Source organism: Eretmochelys imbricata, chromosome 7, assembly GCF_965152235.1.
Source record: "Eretmochelys imbricata isolate rEreImb1 chromosome 7, rEreImb1.hap1, whole genome shotgun sequence".
Lineage (NCBI taxonomy): Eukaryota > Metazoa > Chordata > Testudines > Cheloniidae > Eretmochelys > Eretmochelys imbricata.
Genome location: NC_135578.1, coordinates 41579540 through 41595742, shown reverse-complemented (window position 1 = coordinate 41595742; position 16203 = coordinate 41579540). Strand labels below are relative to the sequence as shown.

General features: G+C 41.0%; 2 protein-coding genes across 3 annotated transcripts in view; one reads left to right on the top strand and one right to left on the bottom strand.

The window, feature by feature from the left end:
* ECM2 (extracellular matrix protein 2) overlaps positions 1-2258 on the top strand; it is a 31991-nt gene extending 29733 nt beyond the window's left edge. The window contains exons 9-10 of one of the 2 annotated variants that reach the window (XM_077823083.1): positions 432-462; positions 511-2258. In XM_077823083.1, the coding sequence (XP_077679209.1) occupies positions 432-462; positions 511-648 (169 nt within the window). In that variant the 3' untranslated portion in view covers positions 649-2258. Of the gene's footprint in view, positions 1-431 lie in introns of both variants that reach the window. The other variant, XM_077823082.1, reaches the window with a different exon arrangement.
* CENPP (centromere protein P) overlaps positions 1-16203 on the bottom strand; it is a 331014-nt gene that overhangs the window by 127287 nt on the left and 187524 nt on the right. The window lies entirely within an intron of this gene.

Sequence of the window (16203 nt, the reverse complement as noted above, 5' to 3'; positions counted from 1 at the left end):
CACAAAGCAGCTTCATAGGCCAAGAATCTTGTTCATGTTGTCAAGACAAGAATTTATCTAATAACTAATGTATTCCAAGAATTTCTTAATAAAAGGTAAGTAATTATATTAAGTAACAATGCAAAAGAAACATTCACACTGTGTTACAAAGTATCATTTGTGACAAACTCATTTTTTTAATATATCAATTATGTCTACTTGAACCTTCAATTAGCATATATCTATTAATACGGACAGTAAGTACAGTATAGAACTAAAAATAAAAATAACTACTTTGGGGGTAATTTATAACTATTTTTCATTGCTGATCAAGTCCAAACCTTTTAAAAAAAACCTTCTTAGTCAGTATCTCTAAAATGAACAACTTGTATGGAATGTGCTTACTAGTACACTTTAGTAACTAAGCCAAAATTTATCTTATGATTTCACAGGACAGTCCCTCCAGAACGCATCTGTAGATCTGTTGTCAATGATGACAATGTTGATGCCGACAGTAATGATGAGGAGGAGGAGGAGGTTGAAGATTCACATTTGGAACATCTTCATCTTGAAAACAATTTTATCAATACAAGAGAGCTGTCACCATATGCATTTTCATGCATAAGATCCTACTCCAGTGTTGTTCTGAAACCACAGAAGATCAAATAACAAACACCATATATTTTAATTGCAAAACCCATTTTCTTATCTGAGGTGACATTATTTATTTTCCATCTGATACACAGATCAGCTGATCTCCTAGTTAAAAGATGTCTCAGCACTATTCATACACTATTATTTTCCTAACAGTGTCAGTTGATATATCACCTAAAGACTGTTTGATTTGTTTAGTTTATACTGTTAAATATACATACCCACATACGCATGCAAAAATATGCAATTTAATAAGGGACTTTTGCAAGTTCTATTAACAGCATGTCGCATGTCGACTTGAAAAAGAGACTAAGTGGAGATATGATAAAGGTCTATAAAATCATGATTGGTATGGAGAAAGTACGTAAGGAAGTATCATTTACTCTTTCAGAACACAAGAACTAGAAGTCACCAAATGAAATTAATAGGCAGCAGGTTTAAAACAAACAAAAGGAAGTATTTCTTCACACAATGCACAGTCAACCTGTGGAACTCCTTGCTAGTGCATGTTGAGAAGGCCAAGACATTAACAGCGTTCAAAAAAAGAACTAGATAAATTCATGAAGGATAGGTCCATCAATTGCTATTAGCCAGGATGAGCAGGGATGGTGTCCCTAGCCTCTGTTAGCCAGAAGCTAGGAATGGGCGATAGTGTATGGATCACTTGATGATTACCTGTTCTGTTCATTGCCTCTGAAGAACCTGGCTTTGGCAATTGTTGGTAGACAGGATACTGGGCTAAATGGATATTTGGTCTGACCCAGTATGGCCATTTTTATGATGGCAGTAGGGAATGATGATAAAAGACTGACACCTTTTATTTTTCAGATAATTATTTTCAATAATATATTGGCCTGCTCCTCTGAGGGATACTTTAAGAAACTGCCACTCTGTTTTACCAGACATACTGCTGCTGATCCTGAATGATCTTTTCTTTTTCTGAATGGATGAAAGAAGTTGGAACAGGTTAATTCAAGGGTTGCCCTTTAAAAAAGGCCTCTGTGTTGTAGTAGGCAGCACACAAAAGAGTCTGAAGTCACACATGTACATCCAGATTTTTACCCCTTCCTCTGGAGTTGAAATTATTCTGCAGTCGGATCTGGTGATGCAGATGAACATATGGATATTATTTCCCACTTTTACTATGCAAATTCACTACGTAAATTAATGTACACAAATATAGGATTCATACATAAACAGATAGCCAAGGACCAAGAGTTTTTTTGTTTTTAAACTTAATATTAATCGCTATTATATACAGAATATAGAGTGCACATACACAAGGCAGATTACTCTGTTTTCTCTAAAATGAAACAACCACTAATCTATAGACTCTATAGAGGACAGAATCCTGTTAATTTACTTTTAATTTTTCTCTTATAACGTTAGATGACTATACATGAGACACAATTATATTCTGCCTGAATGCAAACCAAATAATGTATAACGCATTGCTTGTAAAAATTGGCGTGGTATGTGGCCTTTTTGTAAAAACAACTCCTTTGGTTGTTTTGCTTGGTTAAGTATGGTCATACAGGTATGACATACAGATTAACTTTTTTGATACAATGTTCTACTTTTCACAGCTTTATTTAATAATTAAAATATTTTTGCATTTCTACGCATTGAAACCTTTAGGTTTCTCAGTAGTATCTAATACTTTTTGTCCACAGAACATCGTGTAAGTGACAAACTACATTTTCAGAGATTTTTTTTTAATTTAAATTTTTTGGAGAGGATGACTATATCATACTGTTAAAAAGATCTAGACTTAAGAGGAAAGTATATTAAAAAAAATTAAAAACCAAAACACTGCTATTCAACTTTTAAAAGGAAAAGAACACTGAAGTTGTTTTTCAGAACTGTTGAGAAGTTCTCGCTAAAAATGCAGCTGTAAAAAACATTCAGCATACAAATCTACCCACAGGAGAAGTTCCAGAAACACAAGCCTTTTTATTACAGAGCTTTGTGTATTGTTAAAATAATTGTAAGCAAATGAGTGCATGGAAAATCTCATTTAATAGATTGGGGCCAGAAACAGGAATTTTAAAGGTGTATAAATAAGAAAAGGTTTTTGAAATATTTGATCATTTTAGGTGGTAAAAAGTCCCTTACATAAATTCATGCATTTTCTTACATACTGTGATAGGAGAGAAAGGGAGGAGTATTTTATATATTACATTTTCATAACTGGCTATTTTTCATATTCTAATTAAGCCGTTTAGGAAACATGTTCAAAAAGGGCAACTCCTTCTAATACAGAGACCAACTGTAGAAAGGGAATTGGTGGATATCACTAGAAATATAGTAATTTTTTTTTAAATAACATTTTCATAAAGGACTGTCATTAATGGCAAAAATTCCATTGACTTAAAGAGGAACAGAATTGGACTCTGAAGTATTAATGACTTACGACTGCTTCTCTGATGCCTCTAAATACTTCAATGTATATTGAGCATGGGCAAGTTTTGCTCTATATTACCCAACCAGCTATGTCGTTAGCGAAATTAAATAACAAGTGTATTCTTAGTTCTAACATCTAACTGTGGAATATGTCTGAACAACATCATAAAACAAGAGAAGAACTATACATATATTTTGCAGAAGGGAAAAAACTTCTCACATACAAGACGGGGGAGGAGGAGCGGGGGTATGTGAACACTGCTTCAGCTGCTCCCGGTTGAGAACACTTCCTCCTTGACCCCAGGGGAAAAAATTATTTCTCCCAGACAGCCCAAAGCTCCACTCTAGCTAGTGGGGTGAGAGTTCTCTCAGATCCTCAGGAGTTCTTTGCATGATTTTGTAGAAGCTGTCAGAAGTCATAGATAGTAGCACAAATGTTTTCAATCTTTTAGAAGTAGCAAGGCCATGCAGACATCTCAAGAACATCTCTGACATGGCTTACTTGTATCCAGGTACTCAAGGAACACCACACATTGTCAGCATCATGTCATGGAGGCTATTGCACACAGGAATAACTTTCAAAAACTTTATCACAATTACCCAATACCAATATCTTCAAAATGCCATTGCAATTCAGGAGGAAATGGCCAAAATTACAGTTCTGCATCTCAGATAATCAGGTACACACTTTGCTGTCTTATTTTCAATGGCCAAAACATTACACAAGAAACTTAACAAATTCATTTGAATCATTCTTCGAATTCTCTAAATTTTAATTAATATGATTTGTGTTCCTGTGCCAGTTATAGGTCATTGATAATGAATGCTATCGAACGGTTTCACTTTTCATGCAAGCTAGGCAAAACTGTGCCTGAAAGGCCTGTAGCAGAGGATGGCACAGAGTACCACCACCCAAAAGGAAGCTCCTAGAGACACTGGATCAAATTTTCAAAAACATTTAAGTGTCTAAAGATGCAGATAGGCACTTACTGGGATTTTCAGAAGTGCCTAAGCAGGTGAGGCACCTACTTCCCATTGGTTTCAATGGGAGTCAGATACCAAACTTGCTTAGATGCTTTCCAAAATCCCTCTAGATGCCTATCTGTCCTTTATAGATATCTAAAAACCTTTGAAAATCTGGCTTGTTGTCCCTGCTTGAGAAACAATGCCTCTTGGACAACAGGGGGAATCAGCCACTTTACAGGGTGCAGCATATCATTTATGTTATGCGGGCAGTGCTCTGCTAGCCAGTGTTATTAACAGTTGGGCATTGAGTCATGGAGGCCTCAGGTAAAATCCTGGCCCTTCTGAAGTCCATGACAGGGCTGAACCAGGCAATGTATCTCTTTGCTGCTGCTGGGCTGGGTCTGGGCAGCGTGTCTTCTCACTTCTGCTGGGCTGGGCCTGGGCTGCGAGTCTCCCTATTGTCAGTTGCAGTGATCTATCAGAAGTGAAGGGGTGGGACCACCATTCTCCCTGGCTGGTGTAACAGCAGGGCCAACAGAAAAAAGCCAAGAAAGCCAGAACTCAGGCTGCAGCTCCCAACCTGAGACTGTGGGTTCTGGGGCCAACCAGAATCAGGGACAGTTGAGAGGGATGTGATTGTTTCAAAAACTATTTTGAAAAAATACTTGCAGATAAAGGTATTTAAAGCATAAGTAACTTTTTAAAAATGTGCTTAAATACAAGTACAACATGTTCAAAGTAACTGTGCACAAGTACATATGGCACTTCAAAATACTTATATATGTAAATACAATGTACAAAATGTACTTAAATACATGGGGACATGTGGCAAAACCCCCACTGACTTTATTGGGGTGTAGATTTCATCCCTCATCCTTGAAAGCTAAGGACTGTGTATATACCTGGTCCCTGCACGTGACTAAGGCCATGTCTACACTAGCGAGCTTACAGCAGCACAGCTGTACTGCTGTAAGATAGCTCGTGCAGCTGCTCTATGCTGACAGGAGGAGCTCTCCTGTCCACTTATTAAACCACCTCTAAAGAGCAGCAGTAGCTATGTTGGCAGGAGAAGCTCTGTCAGTGTAACTTATGTCTCAAAGGCCTCGTCTACACTACGAGTTTATGTCGGATTTAGCAGCATTAAATCCGAATTAACCCTGCACCCGTCCACATAACGAAGCCATTTTTTCGGCATAAAGGGCTCTTAAAACCAATTTCTGTACTCCTCCCCAACAAGGGGATTAGCGCTGAAATCGACATCGCCATTTCGAATTAGGGTTAGTTTGGACGCAGTTCGAAGGTATTGGCCTCCAGGAGCTATCCCACAGTGCACCATTGTGACTGCTCTGGACAGCACTCTGAAATTGGATGCACTGGTCAGGCCTACAGGAAAAGCCCCGGGAACTTTTGAATCTCATTTCCTGTTTGGCCAGGCGAGCTCATCAGCACAGGTGACCATGCAGTCCCAGAATCGAAAAAGAGCTCCAGCATGGACCGAACGGGAGGTACGGGATGGGGAGAGGAATCCGTGCTAACAGAACTATGTTCCAAAAGACGAAATGCCAAAACATTTCAAAAAATCTCAGAGGCCATGAGGGACAGAGGCTACATCAGGGACCCAACACAGTGCCGCGTGAAACTTAAGGAGCTCAGACAAGCGTACCAGAAAACCAAAGAATCAAACGGATGCTCCGGGACAGAGCCCCAGACATGCCGCTTCTATGCTGAGCTGCATGCAATCCTAGGGGGGACTGCCACCACTACCCCACCCCTGTCCGTGGACTCCGAGCATGGGATACTCTCCCCCATGCCTGAGGATTTTGCAGATGGGGAAGATGAGGAGGATGAGGAGCTTGGGGAGAGCACACAGCACACCGTTTTCCCCAACAGCCAGGATCTTTTTATCACCCTGACTGAAATACCCTCCCAACCCAACGAAGCTGGAGAAGGGACCTCTGGTGAGTGTACCTTTTTAAATATAATACACATTATAAAAGCAAGTATTTTTTAATGCTTAAGTAGCCCTGAAGACTTGGGATGCATTCATGGCCAGTACAGCTACTGGAAAAGTCTGTTAACGTGTCTGGGGATGGAGCGGAAATCTTCCAGGGACATCTCCATGAAGCTCTCCTGGAGGTACTCTAAAAGCCTTTGCAGAAAGTTTCTGGGGAGAGCAGCCTTATTCCGTCCTCCATGGGAGGACACTTTACCACGCCATGCTAATGGCAAGTAATCTGGTATCATTGCATGACAAAGCCTGGCAGCGTATGGTCCCGGTGTTTGCTGGCATTCAAGCAACATCCGTTCTTTCTCTCTCTGTGTTATCCTCGGGAGAGTGATATGGTTCATGGTAACCTGGTTGAAATAGGGGAATTTGGTTAAGGGGACATTCAGAGGTGCCCGTTCCTACTGAGATGTTTGCCTGTGGCTGAAAAGAAATCCTCCCCGCAGTTAGCCACGCGTGGGAGGGGGGGCCACTGGCGCTGAGCTGTTCGCATTTAGCTAGAAGGATCTTCCCTGATACCAGCCAGGCAGTGGGGGGAGGGCAAAAACGATCATCCCAGAGAAATGGATGGGGGGAGGGGATTAGTTTGGTTTCTGCTGCTGCATGTTAACGGGAAAACTGCAGCAGTAAATGGCCAACTCAACGGGCTTTGCTTGGTATGGGAAAGGAGAGGGCTGCTGTTATGAAGGTTCCAGAAGCCGAAAGACTATGGCTTACCATGGCCGCCTGCAAGCCGAATTCTGTTGCCCGGCCCTGCATTGTGTGATCTCTAACACCAAAGCCGCAGGCACTCAATATAAGATGCAAAATGCGACCCTGTACCAAAATCTCATATGCTATGTAATGTGAATAGCATTGTTCACCATGAAAGAGTATAGCCATTTTTCTGTAAAATGTATCTTTTTAAATACTTCACTCCCTTTTTTTCCTCCAGCAGCTGCAAATGTTTCAAGCCTCCCTCCTCCATCCCAGAGGCTATCTCAGATAAGACGGCGAAAAAAACGCACGCGCAATGACATGTTCTCTGAGCTCATGCTGTCGTCCGGCACTGACAGAGCTGTGTGGAGGGAAACAATAGCAGAATACAGGACGGTGACCGATGAACGTGAGGAAAGGTGGCAGCAGGAAGATCAGAGGAGGCATGAGGCAAGGCTGGAGCTACTGCGGGATCAAACGGACGTGCTCCGGCATCTGATGGAGGTTTATGAACGGCAGCAGGATCACAGATTGCTGCTGCAGCCTCTGCTTAACCGCCCTCCCTTCTCCCCAAGTTCCATAGCCTCCTCACCCAAGAATGAGGGTGGGAGGCTCTGGGCACCCAACCACTCCACCCCAGTGGACAGCCCAAGCAACAGAAGGCTGGCATTCAACAAGTTTTAAAGTGGTCTTTTCCTTCCCTCCTACCCTCCCCCCACACCCCACCTGGGCTATCTTGTGAGTTATCTCCCTATTTTTATAATCAATTAATAAAGAATACATGTTTTTTAAACAATAGTGACTTTATTTCCTTTGCAAGCAAGCTGTGATCGAAGGCGGGAGGGCGGGTGGCTTACAGGGAATTAGAGTCAACCAAGGGGGTGGGTTTTCATCAAGGAGAAACAAACAGAAGTGTCACACAGTACCCTGCCAGTCATGAAACTGGTTTTCAAAGCTTCTCTGATGCACACCACTTCCTGCTGTGCTCTTCTAACTGTCCTGGTGTCTGGCTGCGCATATTCAGCAGCCAGATGATTTGCCTTAACCTCCCACCCCACCATAAACGTCTCCCCCTTACTCTCACAGAGATTGTGGCGCACACAACAAGCAGCAATAACAATGGGAATATTGGTTTCGCTGAGGTCTAAGCGAGTCAGTAAACTGCGCCAGCGACGCTTTAAACGTCCAAATGCACACTCTACCACCATTCTGCACTTGCTCAGCCTATAGTTGAACAGCTCCTGACTACTGTCCAGGGTGCCTTTGTATGGCTTCATGAGCCAGGGCATTAAGTGGTAGGCTGGGTCCCCAAGGATAACTATAGGCATTTCAACATCCCCAACAGTTATTTTCTGGTCTGGGAAGTAAATCCCCTCCTGTAGCCGTTTAAACAGACCAGAGTTCCTGAAGATGCGAGCGTCATGAACCTTTCCCGGCCATCCCATGTTGATGTTGGTGAAACGTCCCTTGTGATCCACCAGTGCTTGCAGCACCATTGAAAAGTACCCCTTGTGGTTTATAAAAAGAAAAGGAGTACTTATGGCACCTTAGAGACTAACCAATTTATTTGAGCATACGCTTTCGTGAGCTACAGCTCACTTCATCGGATGCATACTGTGGAAAGTACAGAAGATCTTTTTATACACACAAAGCATGAAAAAATGGGTGTTTACCACTACAAAAGGTTTTCTCTCCCCCCTTTATGTACTCGCCGGCTTGGTGCTCTGGTGCCAAGATAGGGATATGGGTTCCATCTATGGCCCCACCACAGTTACGGAATCCCATTGCAGCAAAGCCATCCACTATGACCTGCACATTTCCCAGAGTCACTATCTTTGATAGCAGCAGCTCAGTGATTGCATTGGCTACTTGCATCACAGCAACCCCCACTGTAGACTTGCCCACTCCAAATTGATTACCGACTGACTGGTAGCTGTCTGGCATTGCAAGCTTCCACAGGGCTATTGCCACTCGCTTCTCAACTGTGAGGGCTGCTCTCATCTTGGTATTCTTGCACTTCAGGGCAGGGAAAAGCAAGTCACAAAGTTCCATGAAAGTGCCCTTATGCATGTGAAAGTTTCGGAGCCACTGGGAATCATCCCGGACCCGCAACACTCTGCGGTCCCACCACTCTGTCCTTGTTTCCCAGGCCCAGAATCGGCGTTCCACGGCATGAGACTGCCCCATTAACACCATGATCTCCAAATTGCGGGGGAATGTGGTTTTAGAGAAAAGTTTGTTCCTGTCCTCATCACCGAGGGGCATAAAGGGCAGAGCAGACCAAATTGCCACTCAGTTCCTTTGCCCATACAAAATCTATATGTTATAGGACTCCATTGCAGCAGGGAAGGAGGGTGGATTGTGCTCTATATCTGGACAACACATCTAAAAGAACCACATTTGTTGTAAGGTGAGTAAACATTTCTTCTGCTTCAAGTATTTGTCTGTATATATTCCATTCTTGGTGAAACATAAATAGTGATCTGATATAAGAAAGTGCGTGCTCTGAGAAAATTTAAATAAAGATTGCAATGCAGCTCTGTCAAAAGAAGAACCAGACTTGGGCGCCTCTACCAAAGAGCAGGTTTCAGAGTAGCAGCCATGTTAGTCTGTATCCGCAAAAAGATGGGTAACACCCATTGTTTCATGTTCTCTGTGTGTATAAATCTCACCACTGTATTTTCCACTGAATGAATGCGATGAGGTGAGCTGTAGCTCATGAAAGCTTATGCTCAAATAAATTTGTTAGTCTCTAAGATGCCACAAAGTACTCCTTTTCTTTCTACCAAAGAAGTGTCTCGTAAAAGCATGGACCAAACCTGATGTAGTTGCTCTCCATGTTTCTGAGAGTATGTCTACCAGCAGCTGGAACGTGTGATTCCTAGCTCAGGTAAATGAACATGTGCTAGCTTTGCTCAAGCTAGTGCACTAAAAATAACAGTGTGGCCAGGGTGGCACAGGTAGTGGCTTAGGCTAGCCACCGGAGTATGTACTCAAAAGGGGTTGAACAGGATTGTACTTGGGTGGCTAGTCTGAGGTGCTGCCCATGGTGCCACAGCCATACTGTGTGCTAGCTTGAGCAAAGCTAACACGTGTATGTCTACCTGAGCTGGGACTCGTCTCCTAGCTTCTGTGCAGATGTACCCTGACACAGGTATGCCTCTCAAGGAAGCCACAGAAGCTGTCTGACCCCTAGTGGAGTGAATTATAATCAGCACTGGGGGAATCTAAAATGACTAGCTTGTAACCAGTTAGAAAGTCTCTGGCCCTTCAGTCTATCTGCATAGTCAGCAAACAGTCTCAGGGTGACTTGGTTCTATGTAGATAGAATGATAATGCCTTAAGGAGATTGAGTGTGTGTAGTCTGGCCTCTCCCTAATTGGAATGTGGTTTCAGGAAGAAAATTGGTAAATGGATCAAGTGAAAATCAGTTACTACCTTAGGTCAGAACTTGGGATGGGACAGAAGGGTAATCTTGTTCTTACAGAATACTGTATGAAGACTTATCTAGACTCAATCTCCTGTTTTGTTTTTGAGTGCAGTTATGTAACCAAAAAATCTTCATTTGTAAGTTACACTTTCACGATAAAGTGATTGCACTACAGTACTTGTATGAGGTAAATTGAAAAATGCTCTTTTATCATTTTTACAGTACATATATTTGTAATAAAAAATAATAATATAAAGTGAGCACTGTGCACTTTGTATTCTGTGTTGTAATTGAAATCAATATTGAAAATTTCGAAAAACATCCAAAAATATTTAATAAATTTCAATTGGTATTCTAGTGTTATATTTTTTTAAATAGTGATTCTTTTTTTTGAGTTAATCACGTGAGTTAACTGCGATTAATTGACAGCCCTAGGCAAAATATGAAATATCTGTTTGAAAATCAAACAAAACCAAGCACTGATAATACACTTACCGGTCAGACTCTTTCCCAAACATGTACATTCCCATTTCCTTTTGACGTGTGTTACACATTCTTGTGACCATTCCTTATTAAGTAACATTATCCTTCTATTGCAGCTAGCTAACATTAAATCCAGTGCTCACTATCCCAAGAGTAAAAGTTGTGATTTTGTTTCCTTTGGCACCATCAAAACATTTTGAATGGGAAAAAAACCAAAGGATGTGTGAAATAAGATCTCTCGTTCAATGAGGTCAACAACTTCTGCAAGGCTCAAACTATTATAAAATATACTGGACCAAAACTTCTGTCTAGAAATAGTGAGGACGTCAATCACAGAATTCTCATAACTGTAGTCAACAGATCTCCTTTTCCATCTAAGCAACAGGACACGGTATGTTAAAGTCTAATCAAAATGTATTTAGGTATATTAAACTTTTTATATGTTCTACACACACTAAATGAAGCTTTATTACATCATTCTAAGCACCAAACAGCTTGCAAATTTAAAATAGTAAGTATAGCTACAACCTTGTTTGGTTTTAAGAACCTATGTTTGGATTTCTTCTACAATTACCAAAGGTAAAATTCAATGACAATATTCTCCCTACATTTATATTCAAACACGGAGTAATTTTATATAAATCCAAGATGAAGGCCCTCTTCACTACCTCCTTTCTTGATCACTGTGGACAACACCACCATCCTGTCTGTCACTCTGTAACCTAGGCATCTTGTTCAAATTGGACTTTTCTGTAAGTCCTCACAACCAGGCAATGTCTAAGTCTTACCTATTCTCTCTGCATAGCATGTCTAAGATATGGCCTTTCATATCCATCCACGCAGCTAAAATTCTCATCCAGGCTATCATTTCATGCCTCAATTACTGCAACATCCTTCTTTTTGGCTTGACAAATGCAATCTTGTCCCTCTCATACCCATTCAGAATGCTACGGCAAAGATAATTTTTTTAGCTCATCACTTTGACCACATCATCCCTCTCTTTGCATCCCTCTATTGGCTCCCCCTTATCTATCTCATTAATCATAAGCGGTTTTTATTCACTGTCAAGGCCCTTCACTGCTGATCACCACCCTGCCTATCATCTCCTGTTCACTATTGACATGTCGACTTTGTCTCCAATCAGCCCATGATGCCAGCCTCCAGTGCCCTCTTTTAAATTTTCCAACAAACTACCTTCGTACTTTCTCCCATGCTATCCCCCACGCTGGCGAGGCGCGCCCCGTAAACATCTGCAGTTATCTCATTATCCACCTTGAAATCTCTCCTCAAAACTCTCCTTTACCACGATGCCTACAAAAAATTGACAATGATTTGGCTGCTGGTGTGCTAAGACTACTGGATATTGTGTTGACCAACATTGTCTCATTGTTTCCTTGCACACTGTGCGTGTGTGTGTATGTGTGTGTGTGTATATATCTATCTATCTTTAGCTTCTTGTCTTAAACTTAGATTGTAAGCTCCTTGGGGGCAGGGACCATCTTTTTGTTCTGTGTTTGTACAGCTCCTAATACAATGGACTCCTGGTCCATGACTAGGACTCCTTAGCCCTATGGTATACAAATAATAAATAATATTATTACTAATAAAGATCTGTGGTAAATCTGAACTGTCTCCTCTCTCCCTTTTGCAGGATCAGGATTTAACTTTATTACTTGTAGAATGTAGACCACTGAGATCTGATCCACAGGAAAAATGTGGCCAAGGAAAGGTTTACTGCTATTTGTCCTGACGTGGATAAGAGTTGTGATCATTTTGTGAAAGGGAATCTCACAGCAATGGATCAGTCATTGAGAGGCTGTCTGTCTCCAGTTTTCACTATTTTCAACCCTGGCTTTGAGCGCTCCATCTTGGCTGAGGATCACAGCTTTCTTAGGTGGTCCTGGCTAGAAGGGAAATCTGTCTTTGAGATAGTCCAGGTCTAGTCCATTTTTGAATATCTATACCAGGATCTTGGACTTTTTCTTATGTTCAGTAGGTAGGCGGTAAAAGAAAGGAAGCACTACAGTGATTTATTCTTGCTAGCCTTTGTCGGTCAATGAAAAAATGCTGTGGTCTACAACAGCTGGAGCATCTTCAATGCCCAAAGACATGCACAAAAAATTGCCAGGGTATTCTCATGCACTTTTCTGGGGACCATGTGCACGCTCTTTCCCGATCATTCTGAAAATGCATTTAGCAGTGCAACTGATTATATTTCAGAGTTAATTTGGAAGTGATCAAACAGAAAATTCTTTAAAATTAATTTCTAAATTTAACAGCTTTTTAACAATTGTGAGAAATTGTGAGTGTCCTGCAGACACTTGAAAGGTGAACAAAGGAGCTAAGTGTAGATTATCTCCCTCAACAACAGAGAGCCAGAGAGAAAAGAAATTGGGAGGATGTCTCTACTCTCTTTCTTCTCTAATGGGCCATGCCATGAGAGACACTGTAATCCAACAGGAGACAGAAAGGGGAAGTGATTTTCACAGAATTGCTCCACAAGGGCTAAGGAGCATGTAAAGGAGACTGATGACACAGAGAAATGTGTTCTTCACTTTTCAAGATCCCTCTCTTAGGCACAGGAATCAGCAGCAGACGCTAAGGAAAAAAGTCTTCCCTCCCCAGGATCTTCTACATGAGACCCAGGTAGCCAGGAATCAGTGAGGGGGGATTCTTCTCTGTATGAGATCTAGGGATGAAGAAGTACACTAGCTGGTGAGGGTAAGGGTAGGATGTTCTGCTCCCACACGTGATGGGGCATCCTGCCCACACTTGCCCTGAAGGGGTTAAGGCAGGCAAGAGGGGCCAATTAGGCAGCAAACTGGAGGGAATTAAGGCTGAGAGAAACGCCCTAATTAGGAGCTCACCTGTACAGGAACAGATGGGACTTCCATAAAGCCAGGGAGCAGATACTCCCGAGAAGGGGGAGGAGTGTTTGAGGCTGCAGAGGCCTCTGGGAGGAAGGAGTGGTGAAGCTGGTAGACCCAGAGAAGGAGGGAAGAGCCAGGAGGTTAGGAAAGGGCTCAGAGAAATGCAGCAAGGTACAGGGTACAACAGACTGACTGCTAACTAGAGGGTCCCTGAGCCTGAACCTGGAGTAAAGGGTGGGCCCATTTCCCCAACCAGCCACTGGAAAAGTGGCACCGGCAAGGCAGTGAGTAGGAAGACTGCCTGAACCTATTTGTGAGAAGAGACTTTCCACCTCCACCAGAATGGGAAACCACAATGGTGACCTAGTGGGAGGGCTAAGTCATGAAGAGATTGCAGCAGCTTCTGGAGCAAGAAAGGGGCAGCAGACAGAGGCGGAGGAATAGCATGCAGGAAAAGGTGTCAATCCGGTGAGCTATTCCCCAGAACGGCCAGAAGGAGACGCCATACCTACAGTGAGTAGAGGCCCTGTCACACTAAGCATGTCTGTTATTAGTGCTTTTGGCCTATGCTTGCTCTTGGATTGGTGCAAAACACCAACAAAAACACCAGCATGGGAGCAGTTAAAAGCAAATCTCTGTCAAGTTTCTTTAAAAAAGGAAGCAGATAAATGAAAGAGACTAATTTAAAGATGCACTTTCACAATCTTTTTATTATATTGTCAAAGTAAAAATCAAAACCAAATTGACAGTGTCCCCCTAAATGCAATGAAAGTTTTTAACAAAAGGGAACATGTGAAGCTAGCAAGTGAAAGTTGATGGGACTGACAACCCTAAGCTCTTGAGGAAACTGTTTTAAAAGAAATAAAGATAGAACAGATTTTTCTTGGACTAATGTATTATTTCTTCTTTTTCTATTTTAACAATGATGTTTTTGTTTTGTTCTACAGTGCAGCTGAACAGCCAATATTTCTACAATTGTGGTCAGATATTAGTTCTCTGAGAAGACTCGTCTGTCCTGTGGAAAACACAAACCAGCTCTTATATATTTTCCCTATGAATTGCTTTCAGGTTCTTAAATACATGTGAAAAAAAGTTCCCACAGTGAAGTATAGATTTATTCTAGTGTTGTTACATATAAAGCCTACAATTTTTGGTATGTGTACTCATTATGCTATTGGAATGAAAACACTTGCAGATTAATACTACTTTGTAGATTACCATTAAATATATCTAAGCAATTTTTAAGATTTTATAATTTTAAGAAATATAGAAATGTTCTCTTCAAAATAGTCCATATTCTAAAAAAGCAGTATTACACAAAATGTAGTCGAGAATAGGCATTTGAGGATAGAAATTAATATAAATTAAAATAGGTGTTTAGACACTACAATGTTGAGCACCATAGAAATGCCTATACATTAATATGATAAATAAATGAGTAAAATACAGATTTAATGTATTAAAAATACAATGTTATTAGATCCTAAATCCAGAAGACAGTAGTAAAGAATCCCTTGTCTAAGGTTACAGTTAGTGACAAACCTGAAAATATCTATCTTGGGGTCTAGGCTCCCAGGGTAAAACCCTAGCCCCAATGAAGTCAATATGAGTTTTGCCATAGACTTCAGTGGGGCTTGACTTTCACCCCAGTTCTGTAATTTAACTAGTAGACTGTTTAAACTGTGGCTTACAACTCTCCTTCCAGGTAAATGAAGTGGAAAAAGGAGGACTCCAGTAGCTAATCTTAAAAAGAAAAGAAAAGAAAAGAAAAGAAAAGAAAAGAAAAGAAAAAAGGTGGACAAGTACTGAAATACCAATATTTACACCTTTTGGGTCAGTTTTCCAAACCCCCACATATTAAATCCTCAATTATGAAATCTTGTGTGTAGATATGCACAACTACCATCAAGATTACTAGTTATAGGTATAGACATTCTAACCCATTAATATGTTCATAAGCCCATTTACAATCCTAACCCCTTTTCTCCCCCTAGAATACTATTTCACAGACCCACATAATCATCCATTTTTATGCTCTTTTGAATATGGGAACTCACTTTTAAAATGATTTCCAAACTATTATAATAATTCCTAAATATACAACCAGTATTGTACATAGTGCAGCTTACGCTAAATGCATTATGCATATGTAATAGTAATCACACCTCCTCACAGTTATGACAATTTCCACCTGCTCATGCGGTAGACACCTGCAGCTTGTATATCTGTGTACCTAGAGCTGTACTTTAGCAATTAACATTTATTGTGTGATACAGCTTTCCAACTCTTTAAACCTAGCTTTCCGAAACCCAGTTCATTACTTTTTCACTGTGCTTCTTTACACAGACACACAAAACCAAAGAAACACCTTCTTTTGATGAAAAGCAGAGGACAAAAATACCATTCACGAGTCTTGAACCAGCCTGTAAGCTGGCTGGTTTTATAGTGCAACTGAGTATATCAAACAGTAGGTTGGCAGAAATAAAAGACTCAATCATGAGTGCGATGGTCACTGACCACTGTGAATAACAAATACTTGATAGATTTATAGAGATTTTTGCATTGTACAAAGAATTAAACAAATAAAAACTCCTCCAAGACTGCAATAACAATCCACCTGGCAGCTGGGAGAAACTATATACTTAAAAGACAATTAAACAAGAAAATGTTGAACACATGAGAACTCCTCTTTTAACATAATGACAGGTTTCAGAGTA